The sequence below is a fragment of the Ixodes scapularis genome, unplaced genomic scaffold (genome assembly GCF_016920785.2).
Source record: "Ixodes scapularis isolate PalLabHiFi unplaced genomic scaffold, ASM1692078v2 PGA_scaffold4__175_contigs__length_147842914, whole genome shotgun sequence".
In the NCBI taxonomy this organism is placed as follows: domain Eukaryota; kingdom Metazoa; phylum Arthropoda; class Arachnida; order Ixodida; family Ixodidae; genus Ixodes; species Ixodes scapularis.
In genome coordinates, this window is record NW_024609879.1 from 121,620,940 (window position 1) to 121,637,028 (window position 16,089).

Sequence of the window (16,089 nt, forward strand, 5' to 3'; positions counted from 1 at the left end):
CAGATCCAATAACGCGCTTCGTGTCCGAGCAATGTCGACTGCCAATGTTGCTTGGTGGATGTTTGAAAAAAGTCTATTGCGCCCGTTCTCAGCTAAGTACCAAAATGGAGGCGTAAACAAGAGAGCAGGGGAACGAAGTGCAGGTGCTCCAAGCGTACCTGATTCTGTGAGTTTAGGCAAGACGAGTAGTTAGGAAAACTACTGTGAATGTTAGGGTCTCGTGAGATAACTGCACTTCAAATCTGAAGGCGGAAGATAACTGTCATGCGAATGTGATGGAGTGTAATTTTAAAGGACAAAACAGGTTCTCATGCACCCGTAGTAACATACTAGTAGCGGTGTGCAAATTTGTATACCCTCGGGGCGTACATGGTACCCAGCTCTGGAAATGAGTACCTTGAAAGGGAGTCAAAGCGTTGCATAAAAACCTACATCACATTATAGTCACGCATATTTTGTGATGATCAAAATATCATCCGCCATCTTTGTTCCGAGCTCCCGTCCGCCATCTTTGTTTCAAATTCCCCTCCCCAATCTTTTGTTTCGAGTCACCATCTGCCATCTCTTTCAGGTCCCCAGCTGACGTCATTATCTCCAGTCCCCTCCGCCATTTTTTTGTTTTGAGCCGCCGTCTGCAATGTTTGTTTCAAACCATTTTAAGTCATGTTAGTTTCCAGCCGCCATCTGCCATCTTTGTTTCCAACCCCCGTATGCCATCTATGCTTCAAGTCCCTGTCCGCCATCTTTGTTTCAAACCCCCCTCCGTCATCTTTGTTGCGAGTCACCATCTACCATCTTTGTTCCACACCCCCTTCTGCCATCTTTGGTTCAAACTTCTGTCTGCCATCTTTGTTTCCAGCCCCGTTGGCCATCTTTGTTTCGAGCCCCCGTCCGCCATCTTGGTCGCCAGAGCTGGAGATCGCGCCCGTCCGCCCCAGACCGACGGAGCCACGTTGCACAGAAGACGCGCCCATGGAGCCACCGCCGGGGCGCGGCCCAAAGCGGGGAGGCGTTCCCCGCTGCCCTTGATATGATGATTGTCGCCAGAAGCTGTTGTTTCGAGAGCCCCGGCTCCGGGCTCAGGTGTTGTTGCCTCGTTTCCAGAAGCGCAGCGTCAGGTACCGGGGCCGGCCCGCCCGGCTAGACCGTGGTTCGCCCCGGGACGCTGCCTCTTCTCGCAGCGGTGACGGCGGAAGTGGACGCGGAAGTGACGCACCAGAAACAACAGCGTCGTCGACGGCAGCAAGCGTCTTCGCACCGCCCTGCGTCCTCGCAGCACTGCTAGCAGCTTCCTGACTGGGACAAGGGCAAAGGCCGGACGTTAAATTTCCGCCGCTGGATACGGTGAACGCGTCTCCGACTGGTTTGTTCCTCACCACGCCCAAGAAGTGGGGTTTCGATTTCCACCTGATGACGTCATACAAGTGTCACGCTGTCGCCGGTCGCGATCCTGGCGGTGTCACAGCACCGGCGGTGGATGCATAGCAGATGCCTGTTCTGCTGTAGGTCGCTTTCCAGCTTCACAGTCCACGAAAGCTTCGGCAGTCAACAGTTGAGACGCCGCGACATCAGCGACACTCGCGCCTGCTCGTGCTTTTTGTCGGGACTTCTTCGACCAACCACCAGGATCGCGACATCCGACAACGTGACACTCTGGCTTTTGTGACGTCATCTGTTGACACTTGGGGACCTGTCTTGACGCATGGGCGGAACAGGACGCTGAACACGGCAGTCGGAGACGCGTCCCAAGCACAGTAATCGGACCAGGGTGTAAGATAGACAGGTGGGGAAACGGCCCATAGAAGCCTACCGCAGCGCCGTGACCGGATTATGTACTCGTCTGCTTGCGGGTACCCCCAATTTGCGACAGATGGCGCTGCGGCAAGAAGAAAAAAATTGGAATCGGATTTGCATGAAACTCTATAAAAGAGCGCGCAAAAAAAAACAAAAAAAAAACGAGAGCACGACAGTTCTCTATCGAAAATCCACGAGAAACCATCTCCGTCAGTTTAGCCGGTCGCCACCGGTCGCCCACCCGGAGTGAGAGTTCGCGGTGCTCCACATAGATGGCGCCACAGAAAAAAAGAAAACCGAGGGGAACACAATCCGGTCGCTCATTTGGCTCTCGTTTCCCCACCTGTCTATCCTACACCCTGAACCAGACCATGCACGTCCTCGGCAAGGAAGGCACCCGGGACAGACAGGGACATAAGTGCCCGAAAAGTGCTACACTCTAAAAAAACGAATAATAATAATAATAATAATAATACATAAAAAAGAGAAGGCCAGCGCGATCTCTTTTTCACAATACACTCGAACAGCCAATAGAAAGTTTTAGACCAGGGGGCCCCGACACCTTGGGTCCCACGACTCGAGGAGCTTGGCGGCGTCGCAGAGAGCATGCGCATAACTTTTGCGCATGCGCAGTGCAACGCCCCAAGCTGCTCGATGGACCCAAGGTGTTCTGGCCCCCTGTTCTAAAACTCTCTAATAACTGCGGTCTACTCGCAACTCGATAGGAGGAGGCACCGTCCAGCGGAAAAGACGTGAAGGAGAAAAGCGTGGGAGCTAGAGCGCCCAACTAAGAGTGCAGCGAAAACTAGCGCAGCTTGGTGACGAAAATGTAAAACGGAGAAACGGAACTTAAACGACACCGCCGAGATCACAAAGCCGTAATACCGAATTTTCGGCGTCACCTCAAAAAGGCGCACGGGGGTTACTGATTGAACACGAGCGCTGCCTCGGCGTTCGGCTGACTCGTGCTCAATTTGTGAACCGCACTGGCTTTTGCTAGGAGACGCCCCAACTTTTATGTTGTACGGCCTTGCCACGAGAAAGTGCAGAATAAATGCGCACCGCACTCTCAGAAATGGGGGTGTAGTACTTGAACTCTTTGTCCCATATTCTGTAACACCCCAAACTTACGTTTCGACGTTCAGTCCACTGATTTCTAACTGATGATACCAACTTTTATGGCCGGCTTAATGGCTGTGTGTATAACTTACTAAATAACCTAATGCCCTACTAAAACTACAAAAAAAAAAAAAAAAAAAAAAACATAGAGGTTTTGCAGCAGGGTTATTAACACCTTGGGTGTTTTTCTAAAATCTTTAATTAAAGATAATGTATGCATTAATGCGTACATTATATATTTGAATAAGTTGTATCACTCAACTCTGAAGCCGCTCGTGAAAGCTGGTATTGTCGGTTCGAGGTCAGTAAACTGAAGGTCGAACTGTAGTTTTTGGGTGTTATATAAGAGACAAGGGGGGTGAAAATACTAAACCCCCTATTTCTGAGAGTGCGTTGAAGTCGCGGGGAGAGAGAGAGAGAGCTCCGCGGATGACAAAGCCGTGAAACTTGCCACATAACATTAAAGCGACACTGACAGGGTATTTCTGGTGGCTAAGGTTTTATTTGTAATTGACATACTGGAGCCCAACTACCCAGAACACAAATTTGCGGCTCAAAATATTCCACCTGAAAACCGCCGATCGAGAACTGGCCGGTTTGAGTCGTGCTCATTCTCTTCTCCATGGTCACGTGCCGTTTTCTATGGTTTAGACACCACCAAAGATAATCAAAGTCATGAGTCATCGAAGGCACATTCTCAATACTAAAAATATACAAAAAAGTGATACCCACTTTTTTGCGGCTTTTAAAAACTGCAAATACTTTGATTGAAAAGAAGAAAAAAAAAAAGTTGCACAGCCACGGGACTTCGCGAACTTTCTCCTCCTGGTTTCGGTTTCCAGCAGTTGTGGAATTTGACTTTATTAAAATATACGTGACGCTATAGAAAAATACTGATTGGGCAGTCTTCGAACACCATACAAAATCGACTGTCAAAAAAAAATATATATAGGGGGGGGGGGGGGGGGGGTGTCAGTGTCCCTTTAAGGTTTGCCGTGTATAATGCATGGCGTTTCACATCTCCGCATTATGTTCGGTGTCGCAGTGGTCGTATCACAGTCTCAATATTTTCTTCTCTGGCCCAGTCAATTGCAGTGTTCCCCTGTATATTGAAATGATTGGCATTGTTCTTGATTGGCAGGAAATTAGATGCACGGACATTCTTAGAGTTTAGTTCATAGATAAAAATTCCGGAAAAAAAACGGCACAAAAGAAATACTCCAAGAACACATAAAATAGAAACTGTAAGGTAACAAATTGCATACAATAGAAGTGCTAAAAGACGACAGACAAGTTAAAGAACGACAAACACCATGAAGTGCCACTTGCAAATGAAGTTTAAACATATTAAACTTCGGTTGCAAGTAGCGCTTTGTGGTGTTCGTCGTCCTTTAACTTGTCCGTCGGCTTCTTTAGAGTACACACCCTTCTAAGGTAACAAAGTTCATTGTTGCTATGAAGTATCAATTAGACTTAAGCATAAAAGAAGTGGGCCTCGGTTTGCACAACGTTTTAAAGTCATATTCTACTCCCGCATCGTGCAGTAAAAAATAAATAAAACTTGAAATAGGGGAACAATTATTTTTATTTTTAAGGCCTTAGCGCTCCTTCAGTGACGTCACTCACTTCCTGTGACATACCGGTAGGAGTGCCGAGGCCTTATCTCATCTGCGCGATGTTGGCTAACGGCATCTATAGCAACTGCATACGTATTAATTTACTCTAAGGTGATCGTGACTTTCAGGGAAAAAGGGGAGAAGAGAGGAACATATGTGAGACGGATGTGAGAGAATACCAACAGTAAATCAACACGTAGTGTCTTCTGCAACAATACAAAATATCGAATTAAAACGCGTGTAAAAGCGTGAGGAATGCCCCAGTGCGTGCCGAAAGATGCGGCACGAACTAGAACCATCTCGCGGCTAAACCACGACTTTCTAAAAAAGATACACCAGCGGAAAAACGAACATGTACCAACATTTTATAACTAACCCAACTTCATGCCCCACTAAACCCCGATACAGAGGAAAGAGACTTTCAACTATATAGTCTCTAGCAGGTTCAAAATAGCAGGACAAGGTCCCCCCACAAAGAGCGCCACTTGTTTCATATTAGCAGAGCGAATGCTGGAGAGGTAGAGAGGAGAAAACCCACCAATCGAGGCAAGCAGAGAGCTTTGTCGGAGGGGCGATTGTCCTGCATCCTTAACTTTCAACCGACCATAGTGCAAGTGACCCGGGGTTGCGATGCGTGGCCCGAGCGGGAGTTAGCGCGACCTGGACTCACGCATGGCGACGTCTTGGTTGAGCCTGTGCCTCCTCCCCCTGCGACGGCAGCGCCCCCTTCCTCGACCTCCTGGATGGTCTCCATCTCCTCCTGCAGCGGGGACCCCGGGGCGTCGTCGGCGCCGCCGGCGACCACGATGTCGTCGTCGTCGTCTTCGTCGTCGTCGTCGTCGTCGTCCTCGTCGGCGCCGTCGGAGTCCTCGGCGTCGTCGGGTCCGTCGTCGTCCACGGCGGCCGTCCTGGGCGACGTGGCCCCCTGCTGCTGGGCCGCCTCCTTGAGGCGGTTCTCTTCCTTCAGGATGTTCACCCAGTGCTCGTAGTTGTCCTGGAGGTGCTTGGTCTGGAGGCAGCTCACCTTCCGTGGCTGAAGCTGCTGACTGGGCCTCTTCCACGGTCGACCTTCGGGGAGGGAGGCAAGAGTGGGCGACGCGTGCACACACGGGCCAGCACTTACTATTGGGGAGGAGATTCAATCGTCGCGCCCCTGGCGGCTAATTTGGGGACTAAACTCGTGGGGACTACAACAACATGAATTATTTGTTTGTGTTTCTGACGAACCGCTCAGCTGAATTAACTGAACACTGCGTCAGTCGAACGGCTGATGCAGCACTCGTGTCGAATCTTTGCCGCGCGTTTGATCGAAGAAAATCACGGAAAGACTCCAATTTACAGGCTTTGTTTTGGATAAACATCGAGCTCTGCGGAAAACAAGCTGGACACCATGAATAACAGACAATTTGTCTAGGTGCCAGTTTGGCAACCATGGGTTCGCCCTAATTATTGAAATTATATATCACCAAAGGTCACCCTGGTGATGCCCCACACTGCCGGTGATAGTTACAAAATTGCAGAGGGGAAGCAAATTGAAAATTGGCTTAAAAGGACGAAAGAATGGATCAAGGTTTTGGTTTTTAGTTTCTAGTCTAGGTGGCGTAAGCCGCTGCCCGTTACAAAGGGTGCAGCTGTCAACATCCATCCATCCATCCATAGTCACTGACAACTTGAAAAAGGCAGGGCGTGGCACACACAGCCTGAGCATCAATTATTATCAGTCCAGAGTCAATCAGATCGCGTCTTTAGCCGATAAGAACGCCGAAAAATGAATCATGAAGCAAGATGTGTGAACACGCTAAGTCACGTCCTGCATCTTCTAAGCTGGCAGCGAAAGACGATCTGCACCTGTCACAAGTAAGATCCAGAGGCTTGTAAACATCTATGAGTAATTTCAGCAATCGTCTTCTGCGCGCTTCATGCTTTGCCTAGAGCGCTGTGGAAGGCGTACTGAACATACGGATTGACTCTTTTTTTTTTTTTTTTTTTTTTTTACGAAATACCAGACGTTGCGCATGCAGCCACATCCCAGAAACTCATCATTTTTTGCCCGAGTGAGCATCTTATTGTCACTCCGCAGCTAACGCAATTACGTTATGATACCGTGTTCTCATTCACTGCAGCATTTATTCGGTGAAAACTAAATTTGTCAGAAGAAAAAGCTGACACTGCTTTCTTTCTTGCTGACGAGTGCCCTTTTTTCACTGAAATAAATGTTGCAGGTGCACACAACAACAGCAAAAAAAAATTTCTGCAAACAAGTTGATTGTGAAAAATGTCCTATTTACATCCATCAACATCTAGAGGGTATTCCCAGAAAGTTTCATTAGTTTCCACATCATTGTTTTTATAAATTATTTTCGGTCTACAGATGCTAAAAAAAAGGTAGAGGTTAGGCACTATTTTTCTCCATTCCCCTTTTTGGCATAAATTTCACTTTAGAAAAATGTTATTACTTAACTTGGATTAATTTTTATGAGTTTTTCTGGGGTGAAATTTTAAGGGAAAGATAGCTATGAGCTCGTATTTTTACTTTTGTCATTTTTCATGCTCAAAAACTAAACTTTTGGACAAAGAATGGAAATCTAAAAAAAAACTGCATTTGTGTTTATGTGACTTTTTTGCCATGAAAGATGGTATAACATAGAAATATAGCTTCATAGCTATCTGCTTTGAACTCTCCTAATGCAATATAACACTTGAAAACGACAAATTTATAAGTAATTTCACAACGATAGTTTTCCTATGCAGACACGCCCACTTTCTTCTTTGAACGTTTGCAATCTTTTTTTTGTACTTCACCCAGGTTAACAAAATTTGGCAGAAATGTTCTCGACATCAACCGAAACAAGCCCTGTAAATATATTTTAAATCAGACAGATAGTTTAAAAGTTTACATTTTCGGGAGGTGTCCCCACTTAAGTGTACGTCTGCTCACTTCTGTTTTCTCCTTGCACCTTTTGATTCGGGTACCATCATGCCCTCAAATTTCGCATTCTATTGCCCCTGCTGGCGTCACAAGACTCTCACAGCGTTTCAGCAATTCGCCTTGAGTAGTACATTAAAGTGGGCGGAAAAACCGGGCTTAAATTTCTCGATTGGACCATGTAATTTAGCCTGTACCGTGAGGTGCAGTCAAACCTTGTTAATGTGAACCCCTTTAATGTGAATACCCTGCAATATAAACAGAGTATTTGGGGATGCACTGGGTGAATACAGGCATCTTTTCCTCAGTATTAAAAACAATTCAAATAATGAATTTTTTTTAAAGGGGGGGGGGGGGGGGGTAACGGAGGTGTACATATTAACGAGACATTGCTCTAATCAAGCAACGTTTATTTTTTATTCAAGCTACAGTCGAAGGTAACTTAAATATTTGAGTGGCGATATATGTCAAAATCTTTGTTTTAACACAACCATGATTTCACATACACTAGTACATTATTTACACAATGGCAACAGGTTTCAATTGCTTAAAGGAGCTATGCAACAATTTTAACATTGACAGAATTGGCATCTTCTACTTTTGACATTGTTTATCTTGCCAGAAAGGACAGAAAACATTCTCCTGCCTTCAGAATGTTGCGATTCGGCTGCGTAATCGCGAGGCAAAAATTAGAATATTCGCCGACCTGCAGCCGCGAGCGGCGGTCATGAGAACCACGTGGCATGACGTCAATGGGGGTCTGGTAGAAAGATGCAAATACCTGCTGGATAAAAGGTAACTTTCCTATAAATCTTGTCGTTCCAACATAAATATGAATGCGTCAAAAACCTGGTATCATCGACAAAACTTTTATTATACAGAGTTTTAGTGGCGCCATCTGTCCTAGGTCCACAAGTCCGTCAGCCAGGGCCGGACGGGGATGGCCGGACCCGACTGAGACTTTTCTCCTTTCACAAAATTGTTCGCAATGCGCCAGCACGTGGTGACGCGGTCGCAAGCGGATGAGTTCTCGCTGCTCACTGATGGCTCTAGAGAGAGAGCTTCACCGGAACCCCGCGCGACCCCCCTTGACGTCACAACGCCCGTGACTCGGAAGATGGTGAAGGAGTTGAAAGGTGCCGAAAACTTCAACCTTTGTCCATTTTTAAAATAAAAACTAGGACATCCAGGCAAAAGTAGGTTTTTGTTCCTTACTTCAGAAAGGTCGAGACACCAACTCCCACATTATTTAAGCAAAGCACTAAAATTGTTGCACAGCTCCTTTAAGTTTGATCGAAAAAGTGACAAAGCCGTAAATCTGGGTTGTGGTTCCTTGACTGTAAGTGGGACAATTTTATATCTTTGTTATGGGGCATATTTAGATGTCACAAAACAGGTTACAAAAGTGCAGTGCGTCTGCGCTCAGAAACGTTTGAGACAGGAATTCAATGAAGGATGTCCCGTGTACATTCAATGTGAAAAACTGCAATACGCGTTAATTTTGCAACAGAAACAAACATGATGCTCCTATTCATCTGTGTGTTGCTTGGATCAAACATTTTTACTAAATCTACATTACGCAAGATCAGAGACTCGGGGACACATTCCAGCAAAGAACATTATTTAAGAAGTCCTTCGAATGTCTTTATGTTGGACCTTTTGTTCCCACATATTTTACTATTTTTATTCATTCTGAATTATAATTAGATCAAAATAAAATCAAATAACGATCAAACAAAGGAGTGCCTTTGATTGACGTTAGAGTAGGGGCGTTTTAAAACCGCTTCAAGAGTTTCTAGAAAAAAAAAAATAGAAGTTTTCAGGACTCTAGTTCCATAAAGAGGGTTTCTCCTTTACAAATTGAGAGCTGCGGGGAAGCAACACTCGCAAAATGGCGTCGTTCGTGCCGCTTTCCCACAACGCGGAGGTGCACAAGGGGAAAGCCCTCCTTCCAAGAAGGTTCGTGCGTGCAAATTCAGAAAAGTTGAAACTTTGGAAGATGATTCAATTCCATTAAGCCTTAAAAAAAAAAAAAAAAAAAAAACGACAGCAGAAACAACAAAACAACGGCTCTTATAAAATTATGACACTGTTCTGTTGCATCGCTAAGCCGAGGAGGAGACATTTTCATTTTACAAAGACCATAGTCACTGACAATGAGAATGGCAGGGCTACTCTTTTAAATGATCAGCCTCCAACGCACGCTCGTCACTCTCCACTGTGCTTTGGCTCCGCGTGCACGGTCGAAGCTCACAGGGAAGCAAAGTGTTATAGAGGGTAGGCAGCTCGCACTAAAGGTGGTGCAGCTCCAACACCTTCCTACTGTTCTCATCATGTCACTTACTATAGATATACAAGATTACGGTATAGTTATGTGATTTTGGAGTCAGATTGAATAGCAATCATACAAACAAGGCTGCTCCAATCTTCCACCATTGTAACTATGTAACGACTATTCTGAGAGTCTCGGTGGTGAGCCAGTTCGATCTAGTCCCTACTGACCAAGGCGACACTCATGAAGCATGACATACAGTGAACACAGATGCAGTGCAGTAGTGCAGAACCACTGGTGCCACGGACGCATCGCATAAACTCTGCGACACACCGTGTTGTGTGTTCTATGCAAGGGCGTGAGGCTTGCAGGTGGTGTGGTGTGCAGTCAGGCAGAAGGGGAACCTTAGAGCTGTCTAATATGCTGGATAAATAGACAGCTTAAACTGAAAGGGTGGCAGCCAAGGCTTTCTTTGCACTACTTGGGGGAAAGGGGGGGGGAGCTTTGGACCAAATAGTCGGCCAATTATTCCTTCCAGTCACTATTTAAATGCCAGTAGAACACTGAAGATAGTTCTACATCTTTGCTTAGCCTTATTATTATTGTTTATACGGATGTTACTTTTAAAAACTACAGCATAACAAAACTAGTAGAAACCATTAAAACCAAAGCCTAATAATCTTCCCAGTGTGAAGATAAGTATATTTTAAGAACATAGCTGAAATCAAAAGGAAATTGTATAGCGCCATAATAGAAACTAAAATTGCTTCAGTTACATTCTTGTGAAATACGAGGTGATTTTAGGGTGATTGTCGGTGGGCATTTTAAAAAAATGATAAGTTATAAAATGCTCGATAGGTAAAAAAAGACACTTGCAAAATTACTACTTCATCAAAAACACAACTAAAAGGCACATCTAATTTACACGTTTTTAAAGCAATGATACTCTTTTTAATTGAAAAGAAAAGAGTTGCCATCATTTTTGCCTTCCTGAAGAGCCCGCTTCACACAGATGCTCCACTCGATACAGAGAAGCCGCATAGCCAGGAGCTAATTTTGTGCATACTTGCTTGATCATATTATTTGTAACAAACAAGCAACGTAAAATAGCGTTTCAGCTATGAAAATATAGTGAGAACTGCCAGTGCAAAATTCTGACAGAAGTGACTGAATCAGGGATGGAAATCCACCAAGTATCTTTGATGAGAAAGATGTGTTTACGATTAGCTCAGCAGCAAATTAATCCAAACTCTTGGAGCATGTCAGTATGAACTTGAGTCCCTGAAGCTTCTTAAGCTGTAGCCAAATATGATACTTTAGTTTTAGCAGAGGCATATATGCTAATGTTACTCCACGTTTTGAGCAAAGTTGCTAGTCTGGGTGTGGAATTTCTGGAAAAAAACTGGTGTCAATCTTGCAAAGAAACCTGGCCTAAATTTTCCAGACGTCCTTAAATTTTTGCCGTTGACTTATTCTACAACAATTTTGTCCTTGCTCCTAACTTTATCTGGAAGAAGAGCAGGTCATGTCATCAGAGCTCGACGACGCAATTAGTGCGCCGATTCCATCTGGGCTGCAGCGTAGATGCGGTCATTAAGGAATGTCAACAATAACGAATGCTCAATACCACAGTTATAAAGGAGGTACCAAGAGGGTTAGGGGGTGGAGGTTTGGGGTGAGCACTGATGGCTGGGAAGTAAAAATTGCAGAAAAAGGGGGCAGGAGGGTAATTAAGGGAGAAGAAAGCTGCAGTGCTACTGTGCCACCGTTGGTAAAGTAGCGAGGCATTTACGTACCACACCATGCTATTGCCTTCAAACTGTAGAAGCGCATACCCCCACCATCTGATGAGAAAGCCACAACATGAAAATGACTACGGGCAACTAGAGAACAACTACAACGACACTCAGGGCACATTTCAAAGAGAGAGAGAGAGAGAGAAAGTCATGGATTTGGACACAGCAGGATTGGATAAGCAACTTGAAGGGAGGGGCAACGTGAGAATGTTATTGCTGCAAAGAAACACTGCCAGCACTGCACAACACCATACCGATGAGTGCTACCTGACCTGTTACATCGGAGACTGGGCATGCTTGACGTCTTGAAAAAAGTAAAATTGATCTGGTGCTAATTTTTTAATTGAACTATAGTGACAATAATTTAATTTAACTGAATGTCAATAATGGGCCTCTCCAAAATTGAATAAATGTGTTTCTGAATTACTGGAAACATTAGCCTATTGACCAATTACTAATACAGTCATGTCTCGTCAACATGGTCTCCGTTAATATGGCTACCCTGCTATGTGGACGCGATTTCTGGGGACAAACTGGGAAATTACGGGCATTTTTCTCTTGTTATAATGGAAAACTTACATTACGGAGGATTTCTTGAGGGGAACGGAGGTGCCCATACTACTAACAAGACATCACTGTATAGCAATAGGCTAACATAGTGCCACTTTGTTCCGTAAAAATATAGTACTAGTAACCATACAAAAACTTGTTACTAATGATAGTGAACTGTATTACTACATTAGAGATTTGATGTGAGTAGCTTGAGTTTTGAAAGTGATAGGTGCTGTCATTTAAGCTTTTGAGAAAGCAATGCTTCTGGAGGTTGACCTTTCAGAAAGTCTCTATGTGCATCAATTACAATATTGGCATGCATCCATGTATGTGGTAATGTTCTCATATACTGATCTACTACGACTGAAACATGTAAAGATAAGATGGCTTCTTCAATGCACCAAGTGTCACAAAAGCAATTTGCAGAGTTTAATCATTGCATAAATAAACCATCATATGTCTAGAAAACCTCCGACTCTCCCCAAAGGTAATGCGAGCTGTGATTATAATGTGTGAAAGTTTCAGACCATAATAGAATCTTAACAAAAAATTTTAAATTAAAAGAATAAATAATTTAGATGTAGTTCATCCGCATATATACAATAAATGGCTAATCAGGCTCCCGTAATAAATTTCATAGGCAGTTTTTCTGAACTGCTCCGAGCTCTCAATATAGATTAGAGGAAACACTGAAACTTTCGCACCTTATTGTCAGCAATAGCATTACATTCACGTGCAGTTTCAGCTTTCTACAATAAGTAATAATTTTTGCTCACTGCTTGACACACTGCAAAATGTTTTCTCACGCTCACCCAATAGACCTTTAGTAATTCCTGAACATTTACCATAAAATACCGAGCAAGTGCTTACCGAAAATTAGGAAATAATCGTGGAAGACTAAAAAATGAGTACTGTTAGGTCAAAAAAAAAGCAAAAGGGGCACATGATGCGGTGGGATTCACCACTTTGCGCAAGAGCGCTCGGTGAAGCGGTTGATAAGGAGGGGCCCCTCAGTTAGTGAGGTGGGCTTGGAAGTTTGGAGTGGGTGCTAGGTATGCTCTCTTTCTAGTTTTCAAACACTTCAAAAGTAGCAAGTAGGCACTCATTGCGACATGGGCACATGCTCGGCATTTTTCTGGTAGATTTTGACCTGAAGCCAGCACCGTTAGCTTTAGCCACACCTTGAAAGCATGCATGCTGCGTTCCACTCCTTGCTCTTGCATTTGTGACTCATCACAGAAAGCCATCATTAACAAAAACTGAAAGCCATTGCCAAGACCAGACTTACCGCTTGCAGATGTTTCGCCTTCTGTGTCGTCTTCTGTGTCTCTGCCTGTTTGAGACTCCATCTTGTCTGGAACACCTGAACAAGGACGGCCCAGTTGCGTCAAAGTATTGGAAAAGTATGATGCCGCCATCCCACCTTGGCATCAGTCATCAGAAACTTCCAGTGATAAGGGTACCCAATTTGTAAAATTAGCATTTGTAGTCTGTTGCAGGTTTAGAAAAGCAGGACAAGCACTTCCAACAACCTTCTCTGCTCGCTATGATTAATTGTTTCCTCCTATCCACTTGCCCCCTCCCCAGCATTTGCTCTGCTAAAGTGGAGAGAGTGGAGGGATTTGTGGGAGGAGCCTGTCCAGCTATTCTTAGCCTGCAATAAACTATAGTATCTCAAGGCATTAGCTTTTTAATGCTCAATCAAAACAAAATCTTAAGTTAAAAAAGATGTAGAGCCCTTCCACTTCATGTAAAAATGGAGGTCCAGTGAAGCTGTTATCTTTACGACCTCTAGGACGATGTATAGAGGACAACATCTAGGATGACCTCAAGGATGACTCCTTGGATAACCTCAAGGCCAACGATTAGAAGACGACGTCTAGGACGACCTCAAGGACAACTTCTAGGACGACCTTGAGGACGATGCCTAGAGGACGATACCTAGGATGACCTCAGGGACGACGTCTAGGACAACCTCAAGGACGACGTCTAGGACAACCTCAAGGACAACTTCTAGGATGACCCCGAGGACAACGTCTAGGATGACCTCAGGACGACTTCTAGGACAATTTCAGGGATGATTTCTAGGATGACCTCAAGGACAACATCTAGAACGACCTCAAGGACGACGTCTAGGACGACCTCAAAGACGACATCTAGAATGACCTCGAGGACGACGCCTTGAGAAAATTAGCCTATCCACTCTGGTGAAAACCATGGTGGAAAGGCTGGAAAGGTTGCCATTATCTATGAGCGACGGTGGCAACCAGACAACCGGTAGGCTGTCTGGAGCTTTGTGTCGACACGCCGCTTGTCCGCGGACACGATACTGGGGAAACTAGCCCTTAACAGCTCCGCTGTAAAAATCAGTATACAGAACACAGTTTTTACTCTTGTTCATTATGAAGAAAAGAACAACCAGACTGCAAGTCTTCTCATTGTCATGAACAACAGTGAAGACTATGGTTTTTAAATTGCAGCAGTATGAAGACAATATTTATCTGATGTCTAGGAGGGGAAGCAGATGACAAGAGCAATAATACCTTTTCTCATGGTGCAGCATTTATGTTTCATTTCAAGGAGGGGTTTTCGGGTAAACAAAACAGTTTAGAAAAAATCGAAGAACCTCAGCTCTCATCATTTGTGACAAAAGGCCAGCCCTATTAGACTAGTAAAAAATAAAGCAACTAGCAATATGTTTCAATTGAAGAAGCTAGATGACCATAATAATAGAAGGAGCTATCTGATATCATAATCTAAATTAAATGGCTTGATCCTGAAAATGAAGTTAAGGGAAATCGATGCAGTGGTCTTTGCTACCCAGTGTTAACAACTACAGTTGGAAACCAGAAGAGAAAAAAACAACTTGAAATGGAAATTTGATTTGAAGAACTTTCTAAATTGGCTATTGTAGAAAGCATACATGCATACATAAACATGAAAATATAATAAGCCAGAAGCTTCTTTCTGCTATACGCCTTCACACACTCATCACATCTAGTATCCCACTGAGTTTGTTCATGTGTGTATTGAAAGAGACTTTAATGACATATACCCAGAAACTAAAACAAAATAAATAATTAAGGAAAAAACAGAACTTAAACTGATCTTTACTCCATGCCATCTTTCTTTATATAGCACCATTGTTATTATTGTGTCCTTGTTTTACTGCAGTTACAATGTTTTTCACAAAAAAGCCTTATACATTGTTTATTGTCCCATCAACAGTATACATCAACTATCATTGTACTGCTTTTACATAGTTACACCAAAGCCTTGTCAGGCCAGCGAGCCTTTTTCCTTGGTGCTGAAGATTATCTGTTTCACCTAAATGAAGTGAAATGAAAAAAAAGGGACTGATTTCATTTTCCTCTTTTTGAAGAGTTTAGTGACTGTGACAGTTGCATTACCCTATAGCGCTGCTCTTTGCTCGCCTGATTCTGAGATGCACAGTGAAAGTCCCTGCACTTAACTGTGATATACGAACACTGCAGCCAAATGAAAACATGAGTTCAAGCTGGTGCATGAGACTGCAGCCAACACCACAAAGAATAATCAAAGCCAGTGAACAGTGACATCTACCTCCATATAGCGTCATCACGCTCAGATGATGCCAACTCGGCAATTGGACCCAAGCCTGAAGTCGAGCGTCCTTCGAAGCACTGAGTGAACTTGAGGACCAGTTGAACGCTGACACAACATTCGTGCCCAATTCACGCCTGCGCTCGGTCTTGCTGTAGTGACGTCAAGATTCTACTGCATGGCCTTTGATTATTTCATGGTCACTGACACGATGAGAACAGCAGGAGCTCCAGTTGTCCCACCTCCAGCGCAAGCTTCCTAACTTCGATGTCAAAGGTTGGGCATTCAAAATAGATGCCCTACAATTCTTATCGTGTCAGTGACTATGCGGAAGGCAAGTTCGTCTGCTTCTTTTTGCAGTGGTTGTGGGGACGTCAGAACGCCGAGTTCCGATTGGCTCTGATTGGAGAATAGTCAATAGTCCTGAAAGCA

The 16,089-nt window shown here is 44.3% G+C and overlaps 1 protein-coding gene across 1 annotated transcript in view; it reads right to left on the reverse strand.

Annotated features, from left to right (window-relative positions):
* Positions 1-1,212: 1,212 nt before the first annotated feature.
* LOC8054067 (cGMP-inhibited 3',5'-cyclic phosphodiesterase A) overlaps positions 1,213-16,089 on the reverse strand; it is a 376,215-nt gene continuing 361,338 nt past the window's right edge. The window contains exons 13-16 of the mRNA XM_042293413.1: positions 13,364-13,438; positions 11,524-11,571; positions 5,200-5,597; positions 1,213-1,296 (exon numbers count right to left, since the gene is read on the reverse strand). Of these exons, the coding sequence (XP_042149347.1) occupies positions 1,282-1,296; positions 5,200-5,597; positions 11,524-11,571; positions 13,364-13,438 (536 nt within the window). The 3' untranslated portion in view covers positions 1,213-1,281. The remainder of the gene's footprint in view (positions 1,297-5,199; positions 5,598-11,523; positions 11,572-13,363; positions 13,439-16,089) is intronic.